The following is a 12,119-nucleotide window of genomic DNA, read 5'->3' as shown; positions in this document are numbered from 1 at the left end:
TTAGAGATAGATGCATCTTTTGGTACTACAAAGATAGCAAGTGGTCCTGGTCAGACTAAGCAAGTATAGCATATCCTCTTTAGGCTATACAAAAGATTAAAACCAAATCTCTGAGGACCTCAACCCAGAGCAAACAGCTGAGAAGAGAATTAAAGAACATTTTCAGAGTAGACATTTCCTGTCCCATGAGAGTTTAGGATTTAGACTTTGTCATTAGGATGTATTCATACAAACTTGTCTTTCAGTATGAGTTAACTACAGAAAAATATGATTTTGAATAAAAATAAACATGGGAGAAAATTCTTCACAAAATTATCTTCCAGCTTTCCTTTGAGGTATTAAGCCAAATGCTCACTTTTCCATTGAATCACAAAGATATGCTGCAGGTTGGCTTGATAAATTCAGTTTCCAATTTATCATAGCTCTAAACAGAAGTTAATAGTGCTAATTAAAATACCCTTAAGTCATCTGATTTCTTTGATTGGCTATTTTAACTTTATCCAAGTAAATAAATGAAATTCCTGTTATCTTAATTTAAGATCAAAAATTAGAATACACATACAAATTAAACTTACATTGACCTTTTAATGGTACTGAAACTAACATCCAGCTTTTCATTTCAGTTATAATTTAGCACTGCAATAGGGAAAAGAAATGAACACAGAAATGCTGGTGATGTAAATTAGCACATTTATGGCTCACTGAGTATCAGAAAGTGCCAGTTTTGATCCTAACACTATAGATTCATCCACTTTAGGAAGGAACACTGTTTCGTCCAGGAGCAACGTGAATACAAATATAGTCTTTAAACATCCTAGATTTACACACAGCAGAATTACACAGAGAAAGTGTTGTGTACTGTTGAACTCGGGTCAATGCATGCCTGTTAAGGTGCTGAAGAGCAAATGGTAGAGATAAGGCTATTTAAGGAGATTAAAGTATTTAAAGAATCTGTGGAAATAATTTCAGCCTTTCCAAAATAGCCCTGTTTATTTTTTGAGAATATGACCCTTCTAAATAGCTTTATTCTCAAGTTTATAGGTGCAGTTATCAGGAAAAACAAGATCTTACATTTTCCTGCTAAAATACCTAGTTAGTAATTTGCTGCCATTTACTTTTAAATATTGCACCGTAGTCATCAGTAAAAATTAAATTTACTGTTTGCCGGTCAGCAGAAACATGTGCTGGGTTTGAAGGTATCTTGGGATAAAATGCAGCCTAAGCAATAAATATTAATCTGCTAATTCCACCTGTACAACACATATTATGTTAAATTAAATAAAGCAGATAAGTAAATAGATGAAAGAAAAGAGGTTTCTAAATACCGTGACTGTTGCATCGTGATGTTTCCACAAGTCGATTGTTTTGATCATAGCATGCCATGGCCTGGTAACGATAGCCTTGTCCACATTCCTTAATGTCTCCTTGTACCTTTGTTCCCAGCAATACTTCCATCTTACCCTCCGGTAAAATACAGTCCGACCAGTTTCCCACAGGCTGAGCACTGTACTTGTCACATGGACAAAACTGATTCTCAATCAGAGGATACAACTGAGAATTTTTGCATTTATCCCTTTTCTTACTTTTTCCTAGAAAGAAGAAATAATTCTTTTAGAAATTTTGTATCCATTTATGCCTCCAAAAAATTTCATTTAGACTTCTGTAACAAGTGCTTGCAATCAAATACATATGCCTAAAACTAGTTGCATTAATTTTTATTAATCTAGGTTAATGACTTGAATTTCTAAAGTAATGGATGCCTACAATTTGCACAAAGGCAACATCTTTTAAAATAAAGCCACATATTTATATCTACTTTGGATAAAGCGCTGGGGGACTACAGCTTGAAAAAGTCAGCAGTTAAACAAATACACCCATTTTTCCAATTTCATCAGCGTGCAGTCCAATAAAAAAATTGTCTCTGGATAAAACTTTCTCAAGTTGAAGGAAATGGCAGAATGAAGTAACATGCATCTTCACTACAGTAGTATCTTCTTTCAAAATGTCAAAATCCTTTAATTTCATCACCTGTTATTGTACATGTCTTAATAATTAACATTCTTCTCTACTAATTTAAAAAGGCTTTTTCTGTGAATTTGATTCTTTTCAATTCCCTTTTCATTTTCCTTCCACAGCTGGAGCACAGGCATCCACTCACCTTCCACTTCCCAGTAAACCTCTTTTAGTTTTCTCTTTGGTAAAGTTTGTTCCATTTTCTTTTTCATATTAAAAAGCTCATATATATTTACGTAGAAGTCTTTGCAAAAGTAGTTTTAAAAACACTTGTTACTTAGATAATACTGTAAATTAATATCCTGTAGTATTTTCCTTGCTCTTCAAAAAAAGGTACTGGACACAACCTTAGTGCCTGTATTTACTACTGCCTTCACTTAGAATATAAAAAAGGTACCTCAAAAGAAGTTGATTTTTTGATACACGAACACAACACAGCTGCATACTAAAAATACACTTCTCCACATTTTCACCATAAATAATTACAAATTTGGTCCAAGTCAGCTTTACATGTTAGCCTGCGTAACACATTGTCACAGAGAATACACCACAGCACACATTACAGTCTTAGCAAGTTTGAAGGGGTAAGTTAGGACAGGGGAGCATCTCAAAGTGTTAATACTGTGGTAAGGGAATCTGTGTTCTTTCTTGCTTTGTTTTTAAAATTAAAAAAAAAAAAAAATGTTTGGGATTTTTTTTCCCTTGTGGAAGCAAACCTGGCATAAAGTTCACTGGAATTGTAAGACAGTCACAGCGAGCCTTCTTGAAGATCATTAATTATTCATTGTCCACAGGTCTTCTGATTTACAGGGGCATGAAGCAGTGGATAGTGTTTGGATCCTATCACATTCTTGCTGAGGCTGCTAATGGGCACCCCCCTTAGCTAGCTTTCCTCCACCACCAACAATACAGTCTAATTGGCAAACAGTGCTGTGACAGAGGCCATCTCTTACCCTTGAAGTTTCAGCTATAATTCAGAAGCAGAGCATGGTTTTTTACTCTTCAATTCATGCAGAAGAAAAAGACAAACCACAACAGATTAAAAAGAAGTTGAAGAAAAAAAATATGTTTCAAATTAAAAGGGTGGCCATCACACAGAACGAGGAAAAGTTTGTGGCAAGGGATTGGACATCATTGGAAAAACTTTTTATTCTGTTAACTAAAACCCCTAGAGGATTCAAGGGACACAAAATAAGAGCATCCTGAGTTGTATCAAAAAATAAGTCAGAAAATTAAGCAATGTATTTCTTCATGTGCTGATCTGAGCTGCTGGAGGAAGTCAGTGGAAGAATGGAAAACACAACTTGGAGAAAAAACATTCAGCCAGGGAAAGGCCCGGCTTAATCATAAATCTGACATTCAAGACTGCAGCTAAGTTCAAAAGAGGTAAACCAAAGCTTAAAACTGAAAATGATGAACTATAGGAAGAGGCTGAAAAGACTCAGCTGACATAGTAATTCTAAATGTACCAAAACACCACCCAAGACAGAAGTACTGGTGTAGCCAAGACCAGAAGTAGGAAGAGGAATGCAAGTGACTTACACCTGATCCTGTCAAGGAGAGATCGTCATTGACTGTTCTGTCACCAGTTGGAAAAAAAATTAAAAAAAGAAAAAAAAAAAAAGAAAAGAAAATCCACTTTCACCAGTTTTTCTCTTAAAAGGTTTTCTATTGGAAGCTCAGGGCAATTGCAACTTCTTTTTTTTCTCAATTACAGTTCTGTGTAAGAAAAACAAAGCTAAAGAAAACAGACCCAATTCAATCTGGTTAGATAATGCTGGCAAGATATAGCTTGTGCACAGAGTCACAGTTGCTGACGAATCAAAACAGATTGCAGACCTGCTCCCTAAACTCTTAGCTGAGAAAACACAAATAAATCAAGAAAATGCAAATAATTAGTAGGATCTGTGGCCACTCTGGTTTTCATTATCAGTTTTCCGAATCTAGTTTCTTGTATTAATAGAATTAAATTTGTTTAACCTTATCTGGGACTGCAAGTGATTTGAGAGTGATGTGAAGAGATTTCCTATATCAGGACTTCTCAGAGTGCCTCACACTACTGACATCATGCTGCAAACTCCAAGACCTTTGGCTTTTTACACAATTAAGCCAATCAGTATCTGTAAGTTACATGCTTTTCAACATTCATTAAATTGTCAAATATTTGCCTGAAAACTATTAGCAAAATAAGGCTTAAGGAAAAAAAATAAAGCTATTGAAAAAATATTTTCATATTTTAAGCTGTAACTCCAAGAAATTGCTTGAGAGTGTAACCTCAAAGGTGTATCTTATATTTGTTAAATGCTTAGCACAAATACATAATGTCAAGGACGTAATACTGCACAAATACATAATGTCAAGGATGTAATACTGCACAAATGCTAAACCATAAACCAGCAACCTTCCTGGCCTCTTTGTGCGCAGAAGCAGGGTGCAAAATCAGGGTTTGGAATAAACACAGTATGAAAACTGTGTATATTAAATAGCAAACAATTGTGTCCTTTTTGGTGAAACGGTAACACAGGGCTCAACAAAAGTGCAGGTAAAGTTTTTTTAATCTCATTTCCTCTGATTGGATCAGATTGCTCGTTATTCATACTGCTTTACATTTATCACCTCTCTGGTGCTACAGACAATGCTGACTTGCCTGTCAGGAAAAGAAATGGTTTGCTTTGCAGTTCACTACGTGCACTCCATTTAGAAGAAACCCTGGACTCCTATGTTCTCCCATCTTCTGTTTAGCCACTTGCCCATGATCAAGAGCCGGAGACACGTGGCAGGTGTTTGTTCTCCTGAGGGGTTACTTTTTTTGTTCCACCAACAGTACATAGAGCCTGACAGTGACATTGGGTCTGCTTTCTGCCACAATGACAAACGTTGCTTGCTTGTCATAAGGGAACCTCAGAACAACACAGGTTTTAATCCAAACAGCAGCAATAATTAATAAAAGATGCACTATTTTTCTGGTTACTCTTACCGACAAGAGTGCGCTTTCTTGTCCTGACTCCCCCACAGTCCCCATTACAGGAAGAAAACTTTGACCAGTTTGTAAATTGACAGTCATCTTGGCAGGGAATCTGGCATATCTGTGTCAAGGATGGTAATGGTCCAGCATATTTAAGGCACTCACTGATGTCAGCTTGTCCACCGTCTTGTCTGCGACAAGTAATTGCTGAAAGCAAGAAGAGATAGAATTTAATTCAGCATTTTTTTCCGTGAATGTCTCTATTCAATTTAGAAAGTCTACAATATTCTACAAAATCACATTGAAAGCCCAGAATAGCTACACAATAACCTAATATTTGCAATCAATTATGCCTTGAAAGAATACATTTGACATTTCTGACTTTTCTGAGATTCCGTTTAAATTACTATTTATCAGGACTTACCAGGAAAAAAAAAAAATCTTACAGGCAACTGTAAATATTATAAAGGTTGCACCATGTTACCCACACCTGTTATACCACTTTTCAAATTATCATTTTTCCTACTGATACAGGCTATAACTCAGACATTAAAAAACTTGCAATAACATTTTAAGTAGCTGAATAATGTATAAGCTATAAAATGTTATCAGCAATATTTATTTTAGAAAAAAAGACAGCCATAAAATTTAGAAACATATTTGAATTCTGCATACCACTTAACCACTCACAACAGCATTTCTGCCTGATGTTCTTTTGCAATTACTAGTCTTGAAAAAGTGCTGAAGGGCAAAATATGTTTGCCAGGGGTGGAGTATCACTCAATAGGGGTACAACTTTTTATAACAGGATAGCCATGTCCTAAAAGCTTCTTACTTATAAGAAAAAAGTTTTGTAACAAAACTTCAGGTGGCACAAAAGGAAGCAGTTGGAACATAGGGATTTGCAAAGAATAGGGCTGTTTAACTAATATAGCTTTTAACAAAGCTCCATTATTGTTTTTCACAGATATTTTTTTAACAGTGTTGCTTATTCTACCTAAGCCTCAATAATTCTAACTCTATTTTCTTGCCCAAAACAACATAAAACTTACTACACAGTAACAACATTGGAAACTTCTAGTTGCTTCTTTACACGATAGAATTATATTTATGCTACTTGGCATCTGACAGCATGCAGCAGAGGCAGTATCTCATAATGACTGTGAAAGTAATTTAGGTCACCAATTGTTGCAGTAAAATTGCATCCAAATACAATAGATCATTCTGTATACGTATGAGGGAATATCATGTTTTATATTACACTCCATAATTTAAGCATGGCACTTCAATTGTACTGACACTAATTGTTTTATTGGTATATGAATTGAAAAAAAAAATGTAAATTTTACTAACCAAATTATTATGGCATAAACAAGTTGAACTGTTGGAGAAAAATGAGGTTTGAATGCAGTTTCAAAATAAATCAGAAAACTGGCTATGAGTGACTATTTCCTCCCAGAGGAAAAAGGAAGAATAGTTGAGGAAACTTTCTGGGGTTTTAGATTGCTGTAAGGTAATTGTAAAGGTTTAGTGACCTATGATTTCTGAAAAAAGCTTTTGTCTGACAGTTCTAAACTAAGTTTCTACCTCATGATGACTGTAGGAAGCTGTACCTGATGACCCACATAGTCCATTTTAAGCCTGTGTGCCTGCTAAAATACATCCAAAGGTCCCAAGTGATATTTTTTTTTTTGCCACATATCTGCAGTAAAACTCTGTGAAAGGGAGGGAGGATTGTTTTTCCAGAGATGCTAAGCAAACAACTTCCCTGATCCTTGACTGCCCTTTGGAGCAGCACTGCCTGCAGTTTGTAATAGGCTCAATACTGCATTAAGTTGTGCTTATTGGGGGACTGACCAGCTGTACATTGTCTAATACAATTATTCTGTCAAATCCTATTATTATTGGTGTAGTTTACATGAGGAAACCCTTTTTTTCTTCAGATATAGTTATAGTGATTCAATAAGCAAAATCAAATATCTAAAACCTGAATATCCATACAACAACTATTTTAAGGATGGGTTAACTGCACCTACTACAGGATTTCTAAATTACACAAATATTTTGGAAAACCACAAGTCAAACCAGTATCTTCCAATACAAGCCTAGGCTATGGTTTTGGATTGTTGTGACGTACTCTTCTCTGCTAATATCACACATTGGTTTCCCCAAGGTAAAAACACAGTTCAGACTAGTTCTACCATGTGGAAATTCACAGAGGCCAAACCTAAATCCTCTGTCTTGAGTTTGACCTTGGCATGTGCATGCATCAGCAAAACTAATTGCATTATCTTCACTGCATTCTCAGGGAGATATAGGCCACCATTTTTAGAAATGAAAACTATACCTAGCCAAGGGCTAAAAGGCTGTCCACTGATTAACCCATAGCTTTCAATAATCTTCTTCAAAAGTTTAATTCCCATTTTACATACTGCCTCCCTATCTAGTCCTTTGATAGGCCATAAACATTGTCCATTGAAGAATACTCTTTCTTTCTAGTTTCAGTTTTTCTAAAGACAATATTCATTCCCTCATCTTTCTTGCTTATTAATCTACTCTGTCATAATTTTTTTTCAGACTCATATTAGTGCATCTAATTTACATCAAGCAGTCCCAAGTGTGAAGCTTCCCTGAGGATCAACACTTTGGTTTTTTTCAAGATTAACTGTCAGTTGTACTGTAGCAATCAAAGCAGGAAAACTCTTCATTCTTGAGACCTAAATATTTCACCTTAATAACACCACAAATTAGAGGACAGCTTGGCATACTAAATAAATTCCTGAATCTTAATTTTCACAGTGCCTCTCCATAACTATACATGTTACTACTAGTTAATAAGACCTGGATGTTTCGCTCTATATTCGTTTTTCCTATTGTTATTCTACAGATTCAAGTATTAATTTGAAAGGTTTATACACTTTCTGACTGTTGAAGAGCAGATCTGGTTTTTTCCATTACTTAAAGCAGGGATTTTGACAACTGTATACATTCCATTAATGCATTATTTTGGCCAGGTAAATGTCTTACTTGACATCTGAAATGCTCTTGCTGTTAGTGGCATTAATTCTTCCACTCTCAACCTAATTTGGGCAAACTCATCCCCCACCTCTCTGATCAAACCCATGGTTCTTTAATTATAATCTGTAAAAGTTGCGGAGATTAATGATTCTCTCTACAGAGAAGTGTCTTCAACTACTATAAAACCAGTAGCAATAAATGGCAGTCTAAATTTTCTAGACAAGTGACTTTGATGTAATTAAAACTTTATCTGATAGCATTATTTCCACCAAGCCACAGAGGACTACAGGCTAATATATTTGTTGTTGGCATAGTGAAACACTAAGACTGCGTTTGAACAAGTCTTGTTATGCATGGGTTTATATAAAAACTTGCCAGTGTTACTACCATTAGTATACTTCACAAGATTTCACTGAGGTGTAAGATTCCATGACCTTTACACTTAAAAATTAAAGTATTTTATAAATTAATGTGCTCTACTTCCTTTGTTTTACAACACACTTGGGATATCATTTTTTCAACTGTTAAGTACTTTTAACAACAAAAATATTCTGTTTCATTTCTAGAAAGGCATAAATTATTTCAGCAAACTAATGTTTCTTACACCTACTATCAGTGCTGCATGGGCTATGATTTCATCTATGTTTATTCCTTTTTCTGTGGGACATGGCAGACTAGACACTGCATGATGAAGTGTTTCTATTATGAAGTATCTTAAAGCAGAAGCATGTGCCAATAATATTGCGAAAATACAAGCCTGAGCATTCTTTACGCACCAAAGAGAATAACAATGTGTTTCTGCTGAATATAGTTGTCTGGAGATTCTGGCTCTTGTTTTGTCAATAAAAAAAATAATTTCTCATGTAAATACTGCTCTTGAGCACTGTTGCCCAGATTCTTACTTCATTACAAAACCTGAAGCTGCCCGTTGTCCTTTGCAATGACTAAAATATGAACCAGGCAATAGGGCACTCTCATCTGTTAAGTCTCAATGATGTTAAGACAGTTTATAGCTTCATGAAGGAGCTATATGATTTTGTCTCCTTTCTTGTGCTTTCAATAAGGGCACAAAACTCCATGAGAGCAAATCCCCCACACCCCCATAAGTGATGCCCAGGGAGAGGCTGCTGTCCCTGCTTAGCTACAGCAGAAGCAAAGGGCTTGATACTGCTGGTTCTGCCTCCAAGCCTCCCTGCAGCTCAAACAAGCCTGCAAAGCCTCTGCATGGGCTCACAGCCACCCTGGCAAGCTTCCTCCAATTCCCTTTGGACATCGCTCCGTCTTTCAAATAACTCTATATACACCCTGTGAATGAAGAACAGTGAGAGCTCAGGATCAGTGCTTTAATAATGGACAAATCCCAGTGACAGCAAGTACAGCTGTTCGGATATTTTGTGTGATAGCCAGGTTACTTCAACTTCTGCTTAAATTTTACAAATAACATTCCTCTTGCTATTACAGAAAATGCTGACCGATTTCACAATTTTCATCCCGTTGCTCCTACAAAACCCCGAGGAAGGTTTATGGTGGCAAGGACTGCAGGCTGTGCATCCTTTTGCAAATCTCTTTTTGGTCACTGGGATAGCCCTTACTATGTGCATCCATGCATTTACATCATGATGTGATTAGGCTATTGCAGTCTGGGCACTTGGGCTTCTCATCTGCTACATGTCCTCTTCACTTGTGCTGGGATGCAGCCCAACAAGATCTACTTAAACCTGCAGCAGCTACTGGCAGGACAAGCTTTTTTAGTAAGTTTCCTAGGCTTTCCTGATACAATTTGAAAGGGATTTGAACTGTATTTCTAAATTTCTTCAGATGTCAGTGGAGCTGAGGTTTACCAACACAGGTTTGAAGATAGGAGCATAATATAATAGATATCTGCCTAAGTTGTTCAAAATTTCAAACTTCATACATTAAACTATCTCACTAAGCAGATCACTACTTAGAGGTTATGTACGTGCTAATAAATGTCAGCCTTAAAAATACAAAGTAGTATCTCTTACAACACCCTAACTGGAGCAGGTTCCTCTCACAGTGAGTTTTATGGCCTATATCCCCATCAAATACTAGTAGCCTGACTTTATTAAACATTTATGCTTTTGTTCTAGTTTTTGTATGTATTTATTTATTTATTTTGTATTTCCCAACACCCTGTGGCTCTCCTTCCTAGTTTTCAAGTGACTCACCAAGACATCTGGTCAATTTACTCCTGTTAACTTAGAAACAACTTGTGAAAAGAAACAACATAAATGCATTCCTGTTCTTGTTGGATAGCGTCAAAAGGAAGTTTCAAACTATTTGCTGATGCACCCATAATATCCTCTCTTAAGGGTTTTAAGCAAAAGACAGAAGTCTTAAGTTACTGCAGTTCTGTAATACCTTCCTGCCCTGCGTATCCACTGTTAAAAGGGATTTTACCAGTGATACGACTGGAAGTTTTCATTCATCATAGAAATTCAACACAATTGTCATGACTATCTGCCTTGTTCAAATAAGATTCATGACAACAATTATGAATTTGCTTTAGTATTAACTGCTTTAGTAGTAAATGCTTACCTATGCTTAGGTTTAGATGTAAATTACCTGTCCATAATTAGCTTGAATGACTAACAAACATTTTTATTTAAAAAAAATCTAAAGGAAATTTTTCTTTTCTTAAAGCAAAAACCAAAAACTACCGAACCCCTTAATTTTCTTTCCTCTGTATTGACCCAAGTTCTAATTTTGTGACACATTCACTTAAACTGACATGATTTGTAACAAAACCTTCATCACAGAAGATGGATAGAAACAGAGCTGCCTTTAACAACGAATCACAATTCTATACTTTATGATTCACTCAAGTATCTTCTGTCAAGGAAGACCAATGTGATAAAAAAGCTGAAGAATGTAAATAGTAAAGCTGTGATCTCAAGGCATGCATATGTTCTAGTTACTCAGAGACTTAAGACTAGACACCTAACCAGTCATTTTTATTTCTAGCTTCTAGTTTTTCCTTCAGATTTAATAATCTTTCTAATTAAAATATGAACGGCAACAGACTATTTTCTTCAAAATAAACTGCTTATGAATGCATAGTCAGATGTGCCTTTTTGCTGGTGTACATTCCTTTTCTTTATTTAACACATTTGCTGATACTTTCCATGTTAACACTATTGGTACATCAGCAATCAGATCAGAAACAGGACAATCCAATAGTATTGGCAACACCCACTGAAAAAGAGTAACTGATAACTAACTAAACACAATTACTTGCTCTACTGAGGATCGACACAAAATAAAAGGCCTGTCCACAGGAAACCAAAAGGCTGAAATTACTTCTATAAGATTATCGTTTCACTTTGTCATCAAAAAGTAAATTACCACAAACAGATGAATGAATGTGTGATTTTGGGACTCAGGAGCATCAGAAATTTGAGACCTCTTTTTCAATTGAACAAAAAAATGCTCCTATGTCTACAATTTTCACAGTATCATAAACATTTGTACAGGAATCACCAACACATTTAAATGTACCGTTCAAAATACCTGTATTCCAGTATCACATTATAAATGCAGTATCAGAATGTTATACCAAGCAGATTTCATATTTCAGTGTTTAGCATTCCCTGATTTTGGCTTGTTTAAAAGGACAGTAGTAGCTCACTCTTTTGTGTATCTACATCACAAAATAGTCTAAACAAATGATTTATAGTACATAATTTTTAAAAACATGTTCGCATGCAAAGTTTTCCATTGTAGAAAATTTATCTACGAGAAGCCAAGCATGCAGGAGGGAGCCAAGAATTAGCAGGGAAAGAGGACAGAACATTTTCCAGAGTCTTTCAGAAACTGGTAAAACCTTTCTAATACTGTCCAGGGCAGAGCTCAGTCAGGCAGATGCTTGCTTTTAGGTCAGCCTCCCTTCAGTGAGCACCTTGCATGAAATCAACTCTTGTGCAGGGGACCAAATGAAATAACGTGCATCACTGAAAATTCGCACTATCTATTTTCATGGCAGAATTTGAAATGTAAGAGGGGAAAGCGAATGTGTTAATGCTCTGTGTAGGAGATAACCTATATAAAACAAATAAAACACACTATTCATGTTCAAAATTCAGTTTTCTGAGGTAAAAAGTAA

The 12,119-nt window shown here is 35.8% G+C and overlaps 1 protein-coding gene across 2 annotated transcripts in view; it reads right to left on the bottom strand.

The window, feature by feature from the left end:
* The window catches only part of THSD7A (thrombospondin type 1 domain containing 7A), a 288,313-nt gene that overhangs the window by 43,170 nt on the left and 233,024 nt on the right, over positions 1-12,119 (bottom strand). For both annotated transcript variants that reach the window (XM_040590314.1, XM_040590313.1), the window contains exons 15-16: positions 4,991-5,185; positions 1,326-1,589 (exon numbers count right to left, since the gene is read on the bottom strand). In XM_040590314.1, the coding sequence (XP_040446248.1) occupies positions 1,326-1,589; positions 4,991-5,185 (459 nt within the window). The remainder of the gene's footprint in view (positions 1-1,325; positions 1,590-4,990; positions 5,186-12,119) is intronic.

Source organism: Falco naumanni, chromosome 4 (assembly GCF_017639655.2).
Source record: "Falco naumanni isolate bFalNau1 chromosome 4, bFalNau1.pat, whole genome shotgun sequence".
Classification (NCBI taxonomy): Eukaryota; Metazoa; Chordata; class Aves; order Falconiformes; family Falconidae; genus Falco; species Falco naumanni.
This window is presented reverse-complemented; position numbering and strand designations above follow the sequence as displayed.